Here is a 21766-nt window from a genome sequence, read left to right as displayed (position 1 = left end):
ATTACAGCATGATGTAATGAGGTACCAAAGTATTATCATCTTAAACGTACAAGAATCTAACAAACATCGAACTTATTTACTGCATCAACAACAACTGTGTAGGAGAACATTACCAAAACAAGTAGATGGCTTTCTGAGTATCATAATTGGATATCATTACAAAAAACAATTGTTCTTACGAAATACAAGAGTGCAACCGTAATATTCTAGTTTGCACTTTCACAACAACAATAGTTAGTTTGTAATGAAAAGCCAAGAGTGATAGGTCAAGAAACACAAGCAATTGTTCTAACTTCAAAACTTAAAAACATACAGTGTATTTGTTATATCCATACTTGAGTATCCATTCTTCAAATTCCATACTTGAGAGTTGACATCTTCAATTGCATTAGCATGAAATGTTTAAAATCAAACATCCACCACAGTAGGCTTTGGATAGCTAGATTTTAGATCAATTTCAGACATGGGTACGCGTGACCATCCCTCAGAATTTTTGGCCTCGGCCTTTCTTCTCATAACAAGAAACGCAATTGCCAGCAAACATACTGCAGCACTCAAAGATAATAAACGACTCACTTGACCACCCGACTGATTTTTAGACTCCAACTGGTCAGCACACATATCACCATCAAGACTCCTCATTGAATTATTCATCTTCCATATCTCCAACCCATTTAATATACCATCAACCGCATGTGACTTGCTCAAACTTGAAGGACCGATATCAACCCTTATAACATCATTGTACTTCTCAGGATCAACATCAAAATCAGCATAAAATGGAGAAGCTAGCATATAGTTTGTGAGCGCCGACAGATCCAAGTTCTCATAAACCAAATTCCTATTTACATAAACATTGAAATAAATCAATCCAATAGAAATACTCGCAATATCACAGAAATGCAACCTTACAAGATATTTAAAACCATTCTTCACAGGGAAAACCCAAGTCATATTCACTTTCGGGATAGTATCATTCCAACTAGAAACAATCCTCGCACTATTATACATATTATCCGGACCAACTTCACGACTCGCCCCACCTAACCGGTACTGAATCCATCCATCAAAATGAACCTTTCGGTAACTTTCAACCAACCCATCACCCGATTTCAAAAACTCATCATCAGGAACCCAATTTCTCCATAAAGAATCATTAAAGGGAGTAACTTTAACACCGCCAACACTAACCCGATAAAGAGTCTCGTAAGCACGTTTCGGATCATTATTACCCGTATCGATAATTATATCTTTAGGAGCAGAAATGACTTCAATAGCATTAACAAAAGCAAAACTAGTTTTCTCAACAGGAATAAACCTAATCACAATCTCATCATCACTAACCCAGATCAAAAAATCCTTAATTTCAGACTTTCCATTATTAGAAAGCGAGTAATTATGTAACAACACATACCCATTAGCAAAAACATGAAATTTATCATGACAAGTATCACTAGTACTAATAATACCAATATTCTTGAATTTATAAAAATGGATTCTTACCAAAAAGTAGGCACCTTTTTGCTTAATTTTGAAATTATAAGATGTTGGTTTTGTGAAAACCCTAGCAGTGTTATAAATTGGGGAAATATTCGGATCCGGGTTCGGGTTCTTGAACTCGGTTGATTTCTTGGTTGATGAGAGAACCGGTGAAGATCCGTCGCCGGTGAAGTGACGGTGGTCAAGGTCAACGGTGGTGGTGGATGCGGTGGTGCCGCAGTTGATCAGGTAGTGATCGGCCGGAGAGAAAGCGGAGACCGCCAGTGTGAATGTGATGAAAAGGAAAGCTTTGATTTGAAACGACATCGTTTTACGGTTTTTAATTAATTGAAATTATGGAAATTATGAAATATGAAAGTATTTATATGATTGTTATATGCAGATGAAGATGAAGATGCTTTAGCGCGTTTTTATGATGTTTCCTTCAGTGGCATTTTCGGTAGACTTTTTCAAAAGTCTTTTTAACGCTTTTTCTTGTCACTATTTCTTTTTCTCATTTGTGTGGTTTTCATTATTTCAAACAAAATAATTAATTCTAGATTTAAAATCCTCTTAAGATTTTGAATTCGATCCTTAAAAATAATAAAATCTTACATTTTCTCATCTGAATATTTATAACGACTCATAATGAATATCTCGTTGTTTATGGTACATGTAAGATTTCACTACTATACGGTGAGATTTTTCCGATGATGTATAAAGACCGAATGTTCGAAAGAAACTCTATAATTACAACATGTGAATTCCACTTAAAAGCATATATCATTTCCTTTGTAATTAATACTGATATTTTCATGATATACACTTTAATCTAATAACTTTCTAATTCTATTAAAATGTGGCAAATGTTATATTATTTTTTCTCATCATATCATCTTGTGAATTTTCATATGTTTATGAGTAAACTAGCTAATCAAACACTTTAATTTGATGCAATACACATTGCTAATTTCCTATGTTGGTGATTAAGCAATTTGTTGAGACCTTTTTACACAAAAATTATACTCGTATTTAATCAATGTAATTGTTAAACTAGTTTGAAGAAAACAAAAATAGTAGATTCTATAGTACATATAACTATAAACTTCCTTTTGATAACGTTAACTGTTTACTTCAAAGCAAACTAGCTATCAGAAATTCAGAAGCATATATTTCTTACATAGATTTACCCAATTCACCCAAGTCATTTTTATTTATAAAAAGTGTATATGTCTTCTTGCAAGTTTCCTTGAAAGGATGCTTTTGGTTGGAGAACATGCATTTATTACATAATTTCAAGAGCGACTTGTGTTTAGCATCATCAATATTGATTTACTTCAGCTTCTGAACTTATCAAAATCATGAGTTCAACATCATTGTTTTGCTTCAACTCAACATGAATTCAGCATTGCCATTCAAAAGAAAACATTAGTTGAAGTGTTCAACAAGACAATTAAAGAGACCCAGGATTCAGACTCATAGATATTTAGATATAATTAAACATGGTGCGATTGTTTCTGACCGACACAGGATCTTGTTAAAAGATGTGCATGTAAACCATATACACCAGATTGTGCACGAGCCAACTAAGTCATGAAGGCTTTGAGGCATGACTTCCACTTTTCCTAGTATAGTGTATGCATCTAAGTAAACTAAAAAATGCCTAGATTATACAGTTCACTACACATCTTCCACTTTCCCTGAACATGACTTGTGAACATTTCTCAGAGATCAAAGTCAAAGTTCCCATGTGTAACATTACCAGAACAGTTGGTATTACCATCAAATTTGTTCAAGAATCAGACAAGTTCTGGATAAACCTTCAAGTCAATTGCTAATTGCATATCATGGCTCATTTTGCTTGCCCGGAGCAAGCCAACACACGAAGGTATGAATCATGTCACAAAAAGAAGAAAGCGGTAGTCATTTAAGAATTAAGATTTAAAAGAATACAATCAACATAATACAACACACATCTCCGTTAAAGCTTCTAGTAGAGAAGCACTAAACTCTCATTCTCACTCTTATTCTTCAAGAATTTTGGCAGCGAAATGCTTGGCATAAAAAGTTCCATCATTTTCTACAACAGTTATCATGGGAATTTGTAAACCACAGACCAATTATCAGAGGTAGAAAAGGACCGAACTCCCTACGGATGATCAGAAAAGTTAAGGTCAATATTTAGCTTTTTTTCACCCTGATGTAGGCTGCAGTATCTCAATTTCCAAGCATGCTTTTGCTGATCCATGAGAAAAAAGTGTCTTTATAAATGTGAACTCTCAGCTAGCAATGAGCCAGTTATACAAACATCTCCACGACATAACGGGCAAATCCTGTGTCATCAACCGAATTTAAACTTATTTACATCACAACTTGTTCAGGAAAATATACCCCTTTTCATACCTAGGGAGCATTATGAGGTACAAATTGTCATAACAAGGTGTCAGATTTTATGTTGCTGGTCCGTCATTCTTATGGTCTAGCGAGCACACAAAATGCATTTTTAGGGGGTCTTTGGATATGCAATGTAACATGCGGTTTTGAATAATGCATTATGAAAATCAGGTAATAACTTATAACAAGACAAGTTGTACAAAAAAGGGTCTGTATGTCCTTTTGGTGTTTAAAAATTGTAATAATCATCCAATTAGTTGTTTCAAGTGTTTGACAAATTCTGATTTGTCATTAAGATTAATACATATAAATATACAATGATCAAGAAGGACATTCTAGTAAAAAAAAAAAAGGAGATGCATCTAGAAGATTGGAGTAAAAAGTTTCTCAAATTTAGGTGATTTGTTTAACCCTTTATGTTTTGTTGGAAGTAGTATTTAAACTGATAACTTCAACTAATTAAAAAAATATCAGTTTATAAAACCCAATAATATATAGTTACAACTTTACAAGATAGAAATTACTTGGAATAAACATCCAAAGGGATTCATCTTTTAAGGCTATTTCTATTTTCTAGGAACAAGTAGGGGGGAATAGGAGCAGAGATGAGATAAAATACCAACAAGAACGCACCTGTGAATTTCCTTTAGCCATTTGTCAATACATAATCTATGAAACTCATGATGGCACGGGAGCACCCTAACTTCATCTCCATCGTCGTATTCAACAAGGCATATATAGCATCTATTGACAGGACAAATGAAAGGAGAAGATTGATATTACCATTAGATCAAGGGTAAAGAACAGCATATAACTCTACATCGTATCATAGTACTTCCAACATAATGCATCACTTTTAGAGGAATTCCAACATTCCTTTACTAGAAGGATATTTAAGGTCAAACTACCTACCATGCCATTTATCATCGTTACATGCAATCAAATGTACAGTTTAAATGCACAAGACTTCTTTGTTTCTAATTGATTTAGAGAAAAAGTGGCTACTTTATCTTTATATGGTATTTGGTAAAGCTCAATGCTTGTTAGAATTAAGAGACGGTGAGCCCCAACACATTAATACATGAAACTTTTTACAGAACCCAAGTTTTATATGCAAGTACCCGTATTCTATATTTCCACATGTCGAGTGAGCGACATTCTGAACTATCGTATGTGGCTTTTTGCTGTATACAGATAATTGCACACCCAACATGCCTATGTCTTTGCCTATCAAACAGATGAATGATGCTTTGTTCTCACCACTACCGAGTATACTGATAGGAAAAGCTAATTAATGAAAAGAAGGGAAACAAGATACATAACAAGCATCGTATTCAACATGACTAAAACAAAGTGAAGATCGATTGACAGCCTAAGTCACAAGATGATGTATAAGTTCAAAAGACTGATCATATACTAACATATTTACCAAGAGAAAACTATAAAATACATCATATGGGATCGTGAGCATAAACATTAACACCTAATAAACCCTCATTCTAAACGCTGCTAGTTACAAAGCTATGGGAAGTTGATGCACAATGATAGCATCATAAACTAGAGACCTTATGATACAGAGAAATTGAGTTGGAGAGAGAGATTTGGTAATTTCTGATTATATTCAGATCAATTGCAATATTCAGTATTTATACAACGGAACTCACTTTGACTCACGTTGACCGACCATTCTAACCGCCTTACCAAACTATTCAAATACTTGACACAAACACCCCCTGACTTATTAATATAATACATATCAACCCAAACTAAAACAAAACTATATTATACGTAACACCTTAAAGGGTGACACGTATTAACCAGGTCATCTCATTTCTTCGAGGATTGAGGCCAAATGGGGTACACATGATTTCCAATGTGTTCTACAATTTAGATCAATTTCAACCAATCATCAAACTATCTATGACTAAGACCTCTTTCTTGACCTAAACTAAACATGACTGTAGCTCACTGCTCACATTAACAATATATTCAAAAAAGTTCGTTCTAAGCCTCACCGTAACCTCAAATACTTCAGAAAGTTCCAATTAATCTTGAAGTTAAAGTAACTAAATAACTAATAACTATTATTGACCTCAAATGTCAGATTCAACTTCATTGTTAGTTCAAATGACAAGAAACAGAATACGTACTGTGCATCATCTTCATTTAAATGCTTGGATGGCTTGCAGTATAGTTTAACAGGGAGTGCTTCCACAACTTCAAGTGGAGCAGGAACCGACCCGATTGAAGACAGTGCAGGCCGGGAAGAAGAAACTACAGATTGCTGGTGAATTTCATCTAAAACCTAATTAAAATAGGTCCACGAGGTTCAACTCAAAAAAGACTAATTAAAACTTGAAATACAAAAGCCTTATCTTAGAAAATATGACATCACCTCAAAGAGAGCTTCTGCCAATAGAACAATTCTTGATATGCTACCCCTAGCATTGTTCCCGTCATTTGGATCTTGATTATTGAGACGACATGAGCAATGTCCCGTCCGGTGTTGACCAGACAAAATACAAGACCTTTCATGACCAGACAGGTTCTCAAAACGACTTCCCATCCTTTGCAAGGCATGTACCTACAGCAAGCATGTACATTTTGAAACTGATTATGTGATACTGAATAGTCAAGAGTCAGACACTCATGCTTTAAAAACATTTGCTGCAAGAGATGGTGTCTGGATGTTCTTTTCTGTTTGGAGTTGAAATGGTCATAAAATCGGTTGTTATAGTGTATGGAAAATTTCAACTATTAAAGGACTAAAATGATCAAAACAGACACTCTTAAATCTTATATAACATAAGAGTGGTCAAACTTTATATATGATAAACTAATTCGTTTTGGTAACAGTTACATTTAAATGTAGTGTACATACCTGTGACCTTATTCTTCTTCTTCTTTCAAGAAAGTTTGCCCTATGTTCCAAAAGGTTAGTATAACTCATTTCTCTTGCACTCCTAACTTCAACCTCAAAATCATGACTCCCATATAAAGAGTTAGACACGGTGGATGAAGAATAATTAGAAGAGGTTGTGGGTGTCATCAAATTTTCATTAGACAAATGTGATCCCGTTTCACGAACTTCACCACCACTAACCACGTCTCGTTCAGATTGCAAGGGGAAAGATGCTGATTCAGGAAATGTTGGTCTATGAAGAACTCTATCACGAAGTCTTCCAACGCTTAAAGTTCTGCTAAACCTAACATTTTGTTCAACAGGCTCTCGGGCTTCCATTCGCCTATTACCATTTCTTGGAGAAAATAGGTTTCCATTGGATTCCAATCCATTGTAATTGCTATTTCGACCCAAATCATGTATAGAACTAACATCACTGTTATCAGAATCAGAATCGGAATCGTCATCTCGTGGTCCAGGAGATGATGGCATGAAACATGATGGAAAAAGCTCACAACCTTGACGTGTTTTAGTTTTAGTCCCATAACGACCAGACTGATGATCATCATCATTTGAAATAATGGAGCTTGTAGAAGATTCCGGATATGCCCTTGATGAACGAGAGCTTACACTGCCCGGAAAAAAACTAAAATGAGAAAGAAAACGACTAGAACGATTGCGAGAAGAACCACTCCCATTCCTAGATACACTACCACTCAAACTTGATTCACCCCATTCACCAAGTTGAGTTTCAGAAGGTATGCAAACCCTTTTATCCCCTCGTTTCACTTTATCATTATTGTTTCTGACCGTCTTGCTTTTTGACTTTGACGTACCCCTAGTTGAACGATTTCCCTCAATACCATTTTCTTTTATCCGATGATCAGATACCTAAATATTCAAAATATCCACCATCAAATATTCAATAAATCAGTGATTAACTTCTTTTTTTTTAAATAACACAAATGACACACTAGACATAATAGACTCCATATTTGCATATATTCACTATATTTACATAAACTCGATAGATTTGCATACATTCACATACAACAAACACGCACACATGAGATACATGTCCACATAGACACAAGCACATACACACATAATATACTTCAACACACTTGACGAAAGTCATTCTGGAAGCAATCTCTCTGCCTTCGGCTAGAGGTACCACCCTCCCTGTACCCTGCCCATGGCAAAATTTACGCATCATTGTTGTTGTTGTTGTTGTTATAGACACCTGACAAACAATTGTCACATGATACTCATTGGCTTCATTCCATTAGTTGAGTAATCACATATGTATCAAGATTCACTAATTTCAACTCAAAGTTTTGGTTCAGCAAAACGATTTCACTTAGTACTAATAAGCAAAAGGCCTTTTTCAGAGAAATGATTCAAATGTGTCAAAATTCACTATTTTTATAATCACCGCTATTTTTTTCTTTTTAGAACGGCGTGTTAGTGGTTTGAATCCTAGCAGTGACATTGAGGCAGGCAGTATGTTCAACAATAACGATACCCAATCCTGCCATGGACAGAGTATGCAAACCGTCTTTATACATGATTTGAACTAACCAAATTCTCAAATAAGCATCTATCAATCACACAACATAAAAAACAAACTTCATATTCACTAATGCATAACTAAAGCTTCTAACTTTACTTAATAAATGCATAAAAATGTTTATAAAAAACAAATATATAGCATAAAAATATTTGTTAAAATACCTGTTGATCATCAATATCCACATTATCGTCATCATCATCATCATCAACATCACTGGAATCCGAAGATCCGGATGCGGGTCGGGTACAAGAACTTTGAAAAACATTTCTTGAATAACTCCGGCGACCACCACCCACCACCGTCGCTGTCGCCGCCGTTACAGGATCAATAGATTTACTACTACTGGATCCCATTTCTTTAAAACTCAAACACCCACCAACCCAAAACTTAAAAAATCCACAAAGTTTTCATCTTTTTGTAAAATAAATAAATGGGTGTTTTTCAGATCCAAAAATAATTAATGGCATTGTTATTATATTGAAAAAATTAAAGAAGAATGTTGGGGATGATTCAAATGTAAAATGTGTTGATTGATTGATTGTACAGATTGAAAAAGTTTGTACTGGTAGATGATGATGATGATGTGGGGCTTTACGTCATTTACTAAACGATGTTTTTGAATTGATTGTGTTTGTTTTATGTATAATCCATATATCTATGTGTATAATGAGCCAAGTGTAAAACGGCAAATTCATCCCCCCCAAAATGCATAAAAAAACAAATTTACGATTCATATACTGTAAATATTTTTATATTAACAAATTCTTAAAATGCATGTAAAAGACAATTTGCCACTTATATTGATATCAAAAGTGTAATTTTACCATTTATTCTATCATGCAAGTTGTTAGATTAAGAATTTAGGCTTCCCTTAAATCTTTACATGTATTTTGAGTGTAGATTTACCCTTTAACTTAAATTTAGTTTATATTGAATTTTAAAACAAATAAAAAGGTATAAAACTTCAACTAGTTTTGAATTTTATATGATTAAATGAATATATTTTTAACTAACAGTGAGGATATTATAGTAAGTTTTCATACTTTAAATTTTCAAAATTAACACTTCAGGTAGGTTTGTTTTATCATTCGAAACTTTGGATACACTGTTTGAACAGATAACTATTGTATGTCAATTAAGTTTTATTTTTGTTTATTTTATGTGTTAAATTTAAAAGAAACTATTCCGTGATGCAACCATAAATTACTTAAACTGTATATACCCTATTAATGAAAACCTAATTGATTATTCTTGTTATTGTTTAGATTAAGTATCGGTCATGACAGGTGGAGGTGACGGTGGTGGAGGCTACAGTGGGGACGGTGATGGGGGCGACGATGATGTTGAATGTAAAGGTAATTAATATTAAATGTGGTATTGTAGTTATTTTAAGTGTTAAGGGATCTATACTGTAAATTATTTCATTAAGTGTATTATAAGTATATTAGATGGAGATATTTAAATTTTAGATTAGTGAATAAAAAAGAATGATATTTTTGGTTTTTCAAAGGTAGAAATTAAGGGGGGAAAAGATAGTTTGTTTTATTAGATAGTATAGATTATTGATTACATACTTATGTATATGACTAAATGGAAAAAAAAATGTACATGGATAGATGATTTCGTATTAGACGTGGGGGACATGAATTGGTAAGTACAAAATTTGACTTGTGGCATATGTGGCTATGTTTGATACAAACTTTTCAAGAGCTTTTAAGAAGCTTTAGCTTTTCGTTTTAAACCAAAAGCTTCTAAAAACAATTAAAGCTACAGCTTACAAATGTGTTTGGTACGATAGCTGTAGCTGCAACTTAAAAGTATAAAATGACTAAAAAGGACAAAATATTATAGCTATAAAAATTTCACCATAAATAAGTATATGCACAAAAACACTTAAAAGTAAATGCAACATAAAATGCTAATAAGAAATCATCGGCGTCATGCATCCCATATTAAATAATAAATCGGCAATCTCATCTCGGGTATGTTTTATCTCATTAGACGTTCCTTAGAAGGAGTTTTCGAAGTTTGTTTCATGACCATAAACATCATGAAGTTCGTCGCGTGGTATGTAATTTGGATGTTGTTCCATCACTGTAAACATCATGTCTTCTTGAGAACTATTGCGAATATAGTTATGCAATGCATAGCCATAATAACATCAATTTGAGTTTTCATGCTATACTTGGGCATTCGATCGAGTATTTTCCATCGTTTCTTTAGAATTCCAAAGCACCTTTCAATATGACTTCTTAAAGATGAATGACAACGATTGAAAGTTTTTTTTTTATTTGTTGGCGCCTCATGTTGAAATTGAGATTGATGATATCTTGTCCTTGAATATGGTACAAGATATCCTTTTCTATCAGGGTATCCTTTATCAACCAAATAATATTTACCTTTTAAAAATGTTAAGCATAAAAATAATAAGCCGACTCTATAATAATAATATTGAAATAATAACATACTTATGTATATTTTTAATTACCTTCAAGTGGCTTTGGAAAATTCATTGAGGATGTGTTTGTTGCATGCACAAAAACACGTGTGTCATGTGCCGAACCCTCCCATCCAATTGACACAAATGTAAAACACATATTAAAATCGCATGTAGCCATTACATTAAAAGTTGATATTCCATTACATTAATTAGTTGAGGGAATGCTTATAAGGTAGTCAATCCAATCTACGGTTATCGACAGATTTATGAACATTTCTCTTTTTTTAGGATCCTCAAATAAATCCATAGCAAACATCCAAACATCCTCACCTTCTATCATTAATTCTTCCAAAAATTATAGTGTAGAAGAAGTTCAACTAGCATCCAAAAATTACAAAACAAATTTTCTCTTTTTTTTTGAACGACACCATACAAGTACTATAATGCAATCCAGATGCCAATAAAGAGCTATTAGAATCAAATACCTTTACCAATGATAAATAAAAAACAAAAAACTTTGATTTGTATAAATAAAGATGCACATATTTGAATGGATGAGGTTGTACGTATTCGGTATTCTAGATGGTCGCATTATCCCTTAAATTACTTGATGTCATATATAACAGATTATATATATATAACCATAGTGTGCTCGTGATCCTAAAACACAAACTAGAAACCCATAATTACATGATTATTATCATCATAATCAAATACATCAACATACATATCAAAATCTAAGCAGCATATATGCACATATTTGTAAAAGGAAGCAGCAAAGATAAAAGATTGCAACCACATACATACCTAAGAGAAGAACAACCGATCGTTTGCTTGATTTGTTATGGAGGAGATTATAAGAGGCAGTTAAAATAGTTTAATAGGGTTACCAAAGACAAAATCCATGAATAATTACGTGAGGTTTACAAGGGGTAGTAAGTAAATTTGGACTCTAAAAGCTCCAACCCAAGCTTACAGCTACAGCTACAAGCTACAGCTACTATTGCCAAACATACCCGTGGTGTGCATCTATGTAAAAATATCAATTTACATATAGTTTCGAAAAAAATTATGACATGACTGGTGACATCGTCGTGGAAAACAAGTTGTTATATCCGAGCGTGACATATAAAACAAGTGTTGAGATTGTGTAATAGAAACCCTTTAAACATTTCTTTCTGATATGAGGCAGAAACATCATTTTAAAGATTGTATATTCTAAGTCTTACTTAAAACAATTGATTTGATAATTGGGTAATACTGTAATAGTAATGTTTGTGGCACTGCAAATTTACGGAGGACATTGTCTCATTTCAAGCTATTTATATTTGCCAATTTCTCCTAAATAATCCAAAGTCGTGATCTACCAATAAACTAAAACAGGATTGAGATATTATTAAAATGACACATGACGTAATCCTTGATTGGCACGTGTCCTTTTAATGTATTTAATTAAATTAATTATCTTTTTTAATTGTATATTGATTCAAATTCCTTATTAGAATTAGAATTAAACTACAACTCTTAGCTTATAAATACAAAACAGATTATAACCTTATTTGATGCATTGTTTTCTCATTAATAAAATTGTCTCTTTTACTTAACTCTTTAACTCTTATTTACTTATATTATTTATACTAAGTTATTAACATGTAAATTCAAAAAATTGAGTTTAAAATCCGAAATCACAAGGCTATTTGCGTCATCAACTATGCTTACAAGTTCCGATTTTGACGTGATTAGAAAATTTAAGGTAAATCCAAAACTCTAACTAAACATATATTATATTTATCATTAATGTTTATCATGATCCGTTTACTTTAGATACAATTTATTTCATACTCAGGAATCAGATATGAGACATATTCAAATTTCTTTATAATACAATTCATATAGCTACCGTATATCATACGGGTATTACGACTAGTATAAAAATAAACTATATAATAAAAGACCCACATTTATTGATTACAATTATCCAAATAAACAAAGGAATGCACCAACAGAAAGATATTGGTGACTTCTCTTATATCACAAGAATATATTTTAATTTACTAATTTCGTATACTTATAGTTAAAACCAGATTCCTTCCATCATTTGGGAACCCGACCTTTTGGCGTACGCGACTCGTGTATCTCTAATACCAGCTTGAAACCCGCATCAAAGAATGTATGGTGAAACGTACTTAGATATCTCGTTTACATAGATTAACTTTCATGGTGAATGTTCTTTGAAAACTGAAAATCTTGATGATGCAAATCTCTAATCAAAAACACGATTGTGGCAAGTTTTGTCACATGGGTATGGACAGTCTATCTTTTGAAATGCTGCCCTTTCATAGTACCAGTCACCGACTGCTTTTGCAATTGTCTGATGAAAATTTAAACGCATAGACAGAACATTAGTTCCAAATATATGTGAAACAAGACCTATGTTTGCATCAATCTACCTTGAATATAATGTGATAAACTATAGTGCAAAGTTTGTTCAACCACGTGTGAAAGTACTAGTAAATTAAAGTGAAGATGAAGTTACCGTGTTGCCTAACAATGGCGAATCATTTCTCAACCATGTTTCTTGAATTCCCGTTTGGCAGTGGGCATAGCAAGAGTTGATGAACATTCCCCTGGAAGGAGAGTTACCAAATCCAGTCAGTGCCTTTAAGAACTCCTGTCTATACCCTGTGAAAATTAACCAAAACGTCAGTCAGGAAGGGGCCTTGACGTCTAAAGTCTATATTTAGTTCAAAGTTCCTCCTAAACCATTCTAATCAAAGCTTTAGATTGTGTTTGTAGCATAATGAATCCAAACTGTCTATGGAAATATAAAAAATACAAATCAAATGATCATATATGGGTCAACCATGCCCGTTTTGATCTACTAGCAAACCTGTCTATTTTGCATGCTAAATGTATTAACTATTAAAAGAGAAAGTGTGTACCTTGTAAAACATTGAGTTGAGCAGCTGAACACTTTGTTATATCAAGTTTACATTCACGCCATGTGCCTTTGCGATCAGCAACTCCTGGAGCCAATATATTCTTTACCTGTACATATATATAGATGAAACGTTCTAGTTAAATGGTACGAGTATAAATGCAAAAAGTCACCTACTGTAAAAGCCGAAGAGGTTTATATGGAGTGTTGCTAACCTGCCATGAATCGTAGGCAGCATTTATCAAGAAAATTGGTGTCTTGATGAATTGCACCATGTTTTGTGGGAAAAAGCACTGCCAAAGCCAACAAAGATGTCACATTTTGATAAAGAATAAAAAAAAGGTTTTAAGGAGTTTTCGTTAATTTCGTTCTTACCAAACCAGGACTCATTTTCGCTAAGCAAGCAGGAGACAAAACTTTAGCCGATCCCTACATAATGACGTACGGTTATAAAAAAGTTTGATGACAGATGAATACGATGATAAATAAAATGCTACTAAAAAATATGGAAAAGGGGATTAGAAGATACATGTGTCTTAACAACATCGGCATAGAAGCCTTCAATGTGACTAGTTCCTAAAATCGTCTTCCTGTTTATGGAAAATTAATAAAAACTTGTGATACATTGAAAACACAGAGCGAAACATGAGATAAACATTCGAAAAGGGAAGCTTACCCATTAATGAAAAACCCAGCATCGGAAAGACATTTCACTTTAGTGGTCGCGGGTAAAAGTGATCTAAAATTATCGCACTGCAATATGGAAGTCAGTCCACCAGCTGAACAACCAGCAAGTATGGCCTGTAACGTAAAGTTGAAAATACTGTTAAAATTGAAATACTTATTCATGATGGGTAAACTAAGTGATCAACAATGGAAAGTCAAAGTGTGAGCATACATTCTTAGCATTCTTCATCCCCTTCGCTAACAAATCGTCAATAACAGCACGGAAAATCCTTGCTCCTCTGTAATGAAGATTTGTTTTCTAAGAAACAAAAAACAGAAAATGTTATTGATTACTAGAAACTAGAAGTGGGCAACATGGGTGGGCAGGGGCGGACGAGGACAGTTGGGTGCAGGCTAAAATTGGTATTGTCTAGTATTACCTACGAACATTTTTTCGTTTTTTATATACATAAATTAAGCTTAATATAATTACAAACACTTTATTATTACAAGAATATGTTTTTTTTTAAAGAATGAATAAAGAGGCTTTACGAAACTTTATGTACATGTTGAGCAATTTTCGACCCATTATAGATTTATAGCCATTTTTTTTTACTTGTTAAAAGAAAAGAAATAATTGGATTGAAACTGAAACATGTGCTAAGAGTGAAAAAAAAAAAAAAAAAAAAAAATCAATTTCAAGATTTGTTCTAAAATTTGGACTTACAGGATCAACTGCTTCCACATCGCCAGTAAAAGAAGCTCCATCACAATACCGAACCTTTAGCCTATTCCAGTTATAAAAATCTAGAAACAAAGTCAAAAGTATAAGAAAGCAAACACTAGTAGCATTTTTAGCTAACCAAGAAAGATGAATGAAAGGCATACCAGGGTTATATTTCGGCTTGTTGTGAAACATCCCTGAGAAGGTCTCAGTTGTCAACATTTTCTTGGAGGAACCCAAACGTGTATCTTTACGGGTAAGGCAGTTTGTGGCGTTGTTGCACCAACCTCCTCCCTGATAATATAAAGTGTCATAAGTGAGAATTTTTCATGAACAATTTTCATATGGGATGTGATTTTTACCTCAAAATTAACAAATTGATACACATCAAAAGAATGCAATTTTGTGTGCATATCAATCTATTTGGTGCATGAATAACCTCTTAGAATAGAAATTGACTAAGTTCCTTTATTACATGCAATGATCTGCTCATACTATAAAAAGCAACAAGCATCATAAAAACAATTGATGAATGTTATATATCTAAACTTAAAGGGCCTTCAATTCAAACTTATATGTGAGTTTTGTATATCGAATCTACACAAAACTTAATCAATTCATGAACATCTAGCTTGTAGTGATCATAACTAGATATGAGGGACTAACCTCGAAGAAAACCAACCAGTTGTCGACTCCTGCACCGAATCCCTTGTCTATATGATAAGCAGGTGCACTTCCATCCAAACACACTGAGTACAATCACAAATTTCAATTCAACATCATATATATCGAAACTAAAACCGAAAAAACTTACATGCTAGCTAGTTAAAATCATTATTCCATAAAGAAAGAGGGAAGCTAGCTTACCAGCTCCTTTAGCAATAGCACTGGTTAGAAAAGTGAGTCCAACCTCATAAGCTTCAATGCTCAACAAGCTTAATAATCCCACAAAGATTATACATAAACCTTTATTCATCATGCTTCAATTATCTAAAAAATTTCAATACAAAAAATAACTAAATTGATTAACTCAAAAATCCTAAATGGAACTTGTAGACCATATACACACATCCTGTATATAATATGGTTTTTTGCAAGATACCAAACAAGTCCTTTTCTAAAATTGACATGCACCCACATTTATTAAATTTTAAAAAACTTGACTTCTGAGATCATTAAAGTCATTTTTTTTATTAAATCCAAAAAACTTATAGTAATATATACGTTCTTTGTCATTTTCAAAGCTGAATGTAAGATACAGAAAATCTATATGAAAATTTTAATTTTCATCCATCTTGTTCAAAATTTATATATACACAACTCTATAAATTAGTTCAGATTTAACAACATAAATTTAGTTAAAAAACATCCACATGAACTCACACATACACACACACACACACATTGATGATGGAAGATCTAACTATATATATCTAAGCTAATCTAGTACAAAACAATTAATAAAATAAACCTTTCATTAAATATACTTCATAGTTCATACCTTGATGATATAGCTAGATAAATAAATTACAGCAGTAATTTTTTAGTTTCTGACAAGAAAATAATAATTAGCTAGAGAGAGCTTTTATTTAGTGACCAAGTGACTTCAAAATCTTTACACCAAGTAAAGAGCTTAAATAAGGTGATGAAAATCAAAAGAAAGAAATGGTGGCCGGAAGTTTCGGATTCACGCGTAAAAGTAGTATAGTATTAATCACCGACAAGGATTCGAGGGAATTTAAAGGACCATGTTTGTATCAAATAAAGTCAATAGACATAAGAACATGCACAGCTGGCCACCATATCTTAGAATACATTATTATTTATCATTATTGATATTAGTTATTGCAAGCTTTTATTTAAGACAAGCAACGGTCTGCCACACTCTTACACATGGAGATAAGCTATGCATTCGGACAGATTTACGTATAAAAGTAATTAATTTTATTCTATATATAGGTGTATATATTCATTTTTTTTTATAAGAGTGATTTGACTTGGTTATATGTGTTAGGCCGGCATCTAAATTAAGTATTAACGTATAAATGTTAGGTAAATAAATAATTGTAACTTTTATATATAAGTAGGATAAGAATAAAAAAATAAGATAAGGATGAGAATATATACTTATGATCAGGCTATGATTGACATTCATATAACATTTTAATAAGCATATTTTCATAAAAATAATGAAGATTTTATAAATCTACTAAAATGTTTTATATACTTTTGATCTTTATCTATATTTCTTTAATTTCTTAATTAGCAGGTGGCCGGTGTTTTTTGTTTTAACTTTAAAATATTTTTCATCTTTAATATTTTTTTCTCTTCGTATTCCTGCAAAATTTATAAATGTATAAATTTTATAATAAAATATGTTTTTATTCATGATCACCAATAACAAAACCTTAAAACATCAGATAAGTAATCAATCATATAAATCACTATTATTTTTTTAACACCGAGTTTATCTCTATTATACAGCAAATATTTTAAGTTATCTTTTAATATAAGAGAATAAAACTCTACTAAGAGCCAAGGGTGCAATGGGCATGCATTTTACAACGGCTTCTACCATTAGCAAGCATTGACTTCTTGGTTCGATTGTATCATATCCATTGCCAAGCATTGACTCTTTGTATCGGCTCCTTCAATCGACTACATTTGGCCGAGTATGTGAACTTCAGGCGTGGCTAAAGTGATCGTTTTTTATATTTTGAACGTCAAGAGCGTGCATTTGTGTTTCTTTTTTCAACTTCTATATAAACCATCAAAAAACTACATACATATTCATCAAACAAACTATACATACAAAACATACAATATAAACTATCAACATATATATCATCCATTGCAAATTACAGGCCACATATGACTGTCTTCGAAGTTAAAAACTCGATGTAGCACCACATGTTTGACGATGACAAGCATAAAACGGACGTTAGGTCTCTGATTAACGACATACAAGCTCAAGAGTTTGCTCATCTTGTCAAAATTGATGAACAACGAGCGAACCATAATGAGCTCGACGTCCAGTACGTTACATACGTGCAACAGAAGGTTGTCTGGTTGGACCAAACCCTTCAACAACTTATTGCCGTCGAAACCACATTAGCGAAGACGCTTAAACATGCGGAGTTTTGGCAAGGTAGCGTCGGCGAAATAGACCCGGGGGAGGACTCTGACGATTTGTAGTTTGGTTGCCACTGACTTGTAATTTCAGTTTTAGGATTTGTAATTTCAATTTAGTACGTTTTCGAATTTTTTAAGTATATAATATTTTATGTTTTAGGTAAATGTAATGTTTAGTTATTTAATGTTTAATAATAAATTGTTTTAAAAAGATGGTAACTTTTGACAAGAATTGTCACTACACCCTCACATTTGGCTAATTTTTGGCAAGAATTGACAACCTTTTAGCATATCCACTTGACATCTTACTATTGGTTAAAACTAAGCCAAAGCTTCCCAAAGAGCCAACATTTAGCACTGCACCGTTCCCTTTTAGTGAATTAATCTCATACTCGTCAATCAAAGTCAAATATGTTTTTATACTTTATTTGATTGACTGACTTACAATTGGGTAGATGACAAGAGTTTGTGTGAAAGATTGATATATCAATTTCATTTTTATTTCAAAATTTAAATTTTAAGAGAAATTAGATAAACATCAATATATATAGTGCTAGTTATAAATATATATCTCTTATATTATATTAATAAAACAAAATTGTTATTATATCATTTTCTTTTAAAAGAAAGTTTCATGATTTGTTAATATATAATCTTAATTTTTTTATGACATCATCCTAAAAAATCAAAAGTAGACAAACTAAAGAAAAAATGATACAGAGTAGCTTATTTCATGATATTATGATTTTAAAACGAGCATAATATCTGCGCGTTGTGGTGGAATTTTAGGAGTGACAATTTATTATAAGGGTAGTTATGGTAATTTAGTGTTGTAGTATGTGGAGGGGCATTTTGAAAACCATTAATATGCTGAAAAGGGCTTTTTGGAAGGAAAAAAATATGTTTAATTTATTAAGACACATCATAAATAAAATTTAAAATGCTTTATAAGATAGTAAAGATAATTTTAATACATAATCATGAAAGGGTGGATAATAAAATAGGAAACAAATTTATAGATCAAAGTTAATTATTGTAATACTATTTTGGAGTTAACAAATACAAGATTTGAATTTTGAATTATCATAAGATTTTTTAACATAGCTTATGTATGTATTAATATATATGTTATGTTTTTTAAACAAATCATAATCTTAAAATCGTGTATTCAAAATATACAGTATAAAAGTCTTCAACATAATAAAAAGTTAAACACGTACGTTGTGTATCTTAAAAAATCAAATTTTATTAAACTGTCCGCATAATATGCAGGTTGATTAGCTATTTAACCTATTTTACTTAATAATCTTTATTTTTACATCTTCCACAAATAAACTTTACATATTTATGTGTTAGACAATTTTAAAAGGGAAGTGAGGTACCATTTATTTTGATGTATGTATCACAGTTATGCATTATTGGTTTGTATCATAAGCTATACAGTTTGTACATAGTGATACATTTATCAAAAATGATGGTACGATTATTAGTTCCCTTTTAAAATTGTATGTAGTCTAGTCGCTACATATACAAATTGAAGTTTATGAATACTAATTGTTTGCAAAAACTTAACAATTTTGTAGAATGAATTCACCGTCACTATCCAGTTCCTGAACTTTGTCTACAACTCCAGTTGTCCTATTAATCGATAATCAATGGAATAAAATCGTGTTGATGATTAAACATGCAAAAATGCACTATTTATAATTCGATGGTGTCAACACTGTCAACGGATTAATGTGGCTTTTATCATTTTATTATTTCTGAGGTTGTTGAGAAGGCATCCCATTGTTTCCCTATATTCGTAGGTAAATGTTTATATTTTTTTAAAAATAAAATTCTGAATCAAATCAAAATAAATAGTAGTCAATTAATTGATTGCACTAAGTACCAATTACTCAATTTTTTTTGAAAGGACCAACTACTCAATTAGACACCAACTTGTGTTTTCTGAATTTTGTTGTTTGTTGATAAATTTATATTTATTATTTACTCGTATTATTTTACATCAAAAGAATGCATATACGTAGTTCATAGAATTTTTTTTTTCTTTTAGGTCGGATAGAAAAATGTTTTTATGATAAAGCCTATCTTACTCTCTTTTTTATATGCATTCGGGATTAATCATCTATTTAGTTCATAAATTTTTCTTTTAGGCCGGTTAGGAAAAAGGTTTATATTAAAAACAATTTACGAATGCTTGCTTCTTAAGGGTGTGTCTAAATTTTAAAATCTAAAGTTCTCTAAAAGGTTTAAATCAATAAAGGTTACATGTTAAAAATTGTTTCAATCATTCTAAGTTGGAAAATGACTAATCCTTCTAACAAAATAGTCTAAAAATTCTCCTAACATTCTAAGAAGTTGACATGTGGTATTCACTAATTCTCTTTCCTAATCTTGCCCCTAATTTTTTCACATGTCATCATCTAATAATTAAAAAAAATTTTAAGCTATTTTGTTAGAGGGATTAATCTTTTAAGTTACAGCGCTGACTATTTATGCATGCATCATTTGCTTTATGCATTATTGTGTCTACTCCATTTTGGGGCCCTTCGATATATACCAAAGACGTCTTTTTAAGTTTGCTTTAATAATTTGGGAACCTAATAACTTTTATTTTTGTATTTTTTTTTATATGAAAGATGGTAAATCTTTCTAAATATTAACTTAAAAATCCTCTTAAAATTATGAGAAGTTGACATAGGGTATGCCTGATTTTTCTACATGTAATCATCTCATTATTAGAAGGATTTTTAGGCTATTTAGTTAAGAGGATGAATTGTTTCTTTTTTTTTTTCTTTAGCAGCGAATTAGTAGTTATCAGTTATTATTCGAGACACCACAATGGATGCACAAAACAAAAAACGTGATTTTTTCGATTTAGACGGATTAATGTGTTGTTAAACATTTAAATAATAATAATTAGTTATACACTATGTTTGTTTTATGAACTTTTAGTGCATCAAATATGAAGTTTTTAGATGTACTCACCGTATTTTTTATTTTAAAGTGAATATAAGGTTGTTTGACACTTAAGCTTAGGTGTGGAACACCTCACTTACAAAAAAATTTTATATTTTTTTATTAATGAATAAATGCTTGAACCCTCATGAATTTAATGAATTAAAAAATTAATATGTGAGTGTTCTACACATAAATTTAAATACGTAACAGCCTTATAAAGAACCCTAACCTCGATACCATAATTATCAAACGAGAGAAATATATAGCTAGGTTGGTGTATCTTGTTTTGTTATCATGTGTTCTGTTACATAACATTTGTCGTGGTTATTATGATATCCATATGGATTTAGAGCTAGAGAGACTTTGTGTGTGAAGTGCTAAGAGAACGGTGAAAATGATAGTTCACGGTTCAATTGGTTGGATCGGATAAAAAACACCCGGGTTTTTTCCAATTGATAATTCATGCTATTTTTTATTTTCTCATTTATCTCTGTAACATATATTGTAATTGTAAATATCAATAATGGTCATGGTTATAAATAGTAACCATGGTC

The 21766-nt window shown here is 31.9% G+C and overlaps 3 protein-coding genes across 4 annotated transcripts; all 3 read right to left on the bottom strand.

Annotated features, from left to right (window-relative positions):
• Positions 1-57: 57 nt before the first annotated feature.
• On the bottom strand, positions 58-1896 carry LOC122599342 (probable receptor-like protein kinase At5g24010). Its single transcript, XM_043771845.1, has one exon. The coding sequence runs from the start codon at positions 1804-1806 to the stop codon at positions 409-411; it is 1398 nt and encodes a 465-aa protein (XP_043627780.1). The 5' UTR covers positions 1807-1896; the 3' UTR covers positions 58-408.
• Positions 1897-3377: 1481 nt separating this feature from the next.
• LOC122600736 lies at positions 3378-8945 on the bottom strand. Of its 2 annotated transcripts, none has more exons than XM_043773490.1 (6): positions 8510-8945; positions 6755-7666; positions 6269-6457; positions 6024-6157; positions 4507-4617; positions 3378-3812 (listed from the first exon to the last, which is right to left on the bottom strand). In XM_043773490.1, the coding sequence occupies exons 1-6, from the start codon at positions 8699-8701 to the stop codon at positions 3743-3745; spliced, it is 1608 nt and encodes a 535-aa protein (XP_043629425.1). In that variant the 5' UTR covers positions 8702-8945; the 3' UTR covers positions 3378-3742. The 2 variants fall into 2 exon arrangements, with proteins under 2 accessions (XP_043629425.1, XP_043629424.1); XM_043773489.1 differs by having other exon boundaries at positions 6024-6178; positions 8510-8944.
• Positions 8946-12732: 3787 nt separating this feature from the next.
• On the bottom strand, positions 12733-16725 carry LOC122599622 (pectin acetylesterase 8-like). The gene is made up of 13 exons (XM_043772158.1): positions 16618-16725; positions 15984-16106; positions 15783-15865; positions 15281-15410; positions 15120-15199; positions 14625-14711; positions 14403-14527; positions 14256-14316; positions 14102-14155; positions 13942-14019; positions 13731-13836; positions 13325-13470; positions 12733-13159 (listed from the first exon to the last, which is right to left on the bottom strand). The coding sequence occupies exons 2-13, from the start codon at positions 16093-16095 to the stop codon at positions 13052-13054; spliced, it is 1170 nt and encodes a 389-aa protein (XP_043628093.1). The 5' UTR covers positions 16096-16106; positions 16618-16725; the 3' UTR covers positions 12733-13051.
• Positions 16726-21766: the final 5041 nt, after the last annotated feature.

This window comes from Erigeron canadensis, chromosome 5 (genome assembly GCF_010389155.1).
Source record: "Erigeron canadensis isolate Cc75 chromosome 5, C_canadensis_v1, whole genome shotgun sequence".
In the NCBI taxonomy this organism is placed as follows: Eukaryota; Viridiplantae; Streptophyta; class Magnoliopsida; order Asterales; family Asteraceae; genus Erigeron; species Erigeron canadensis.
This window is presented reverse-complemented; position numbering and strand designations above follow the sequence as displayed.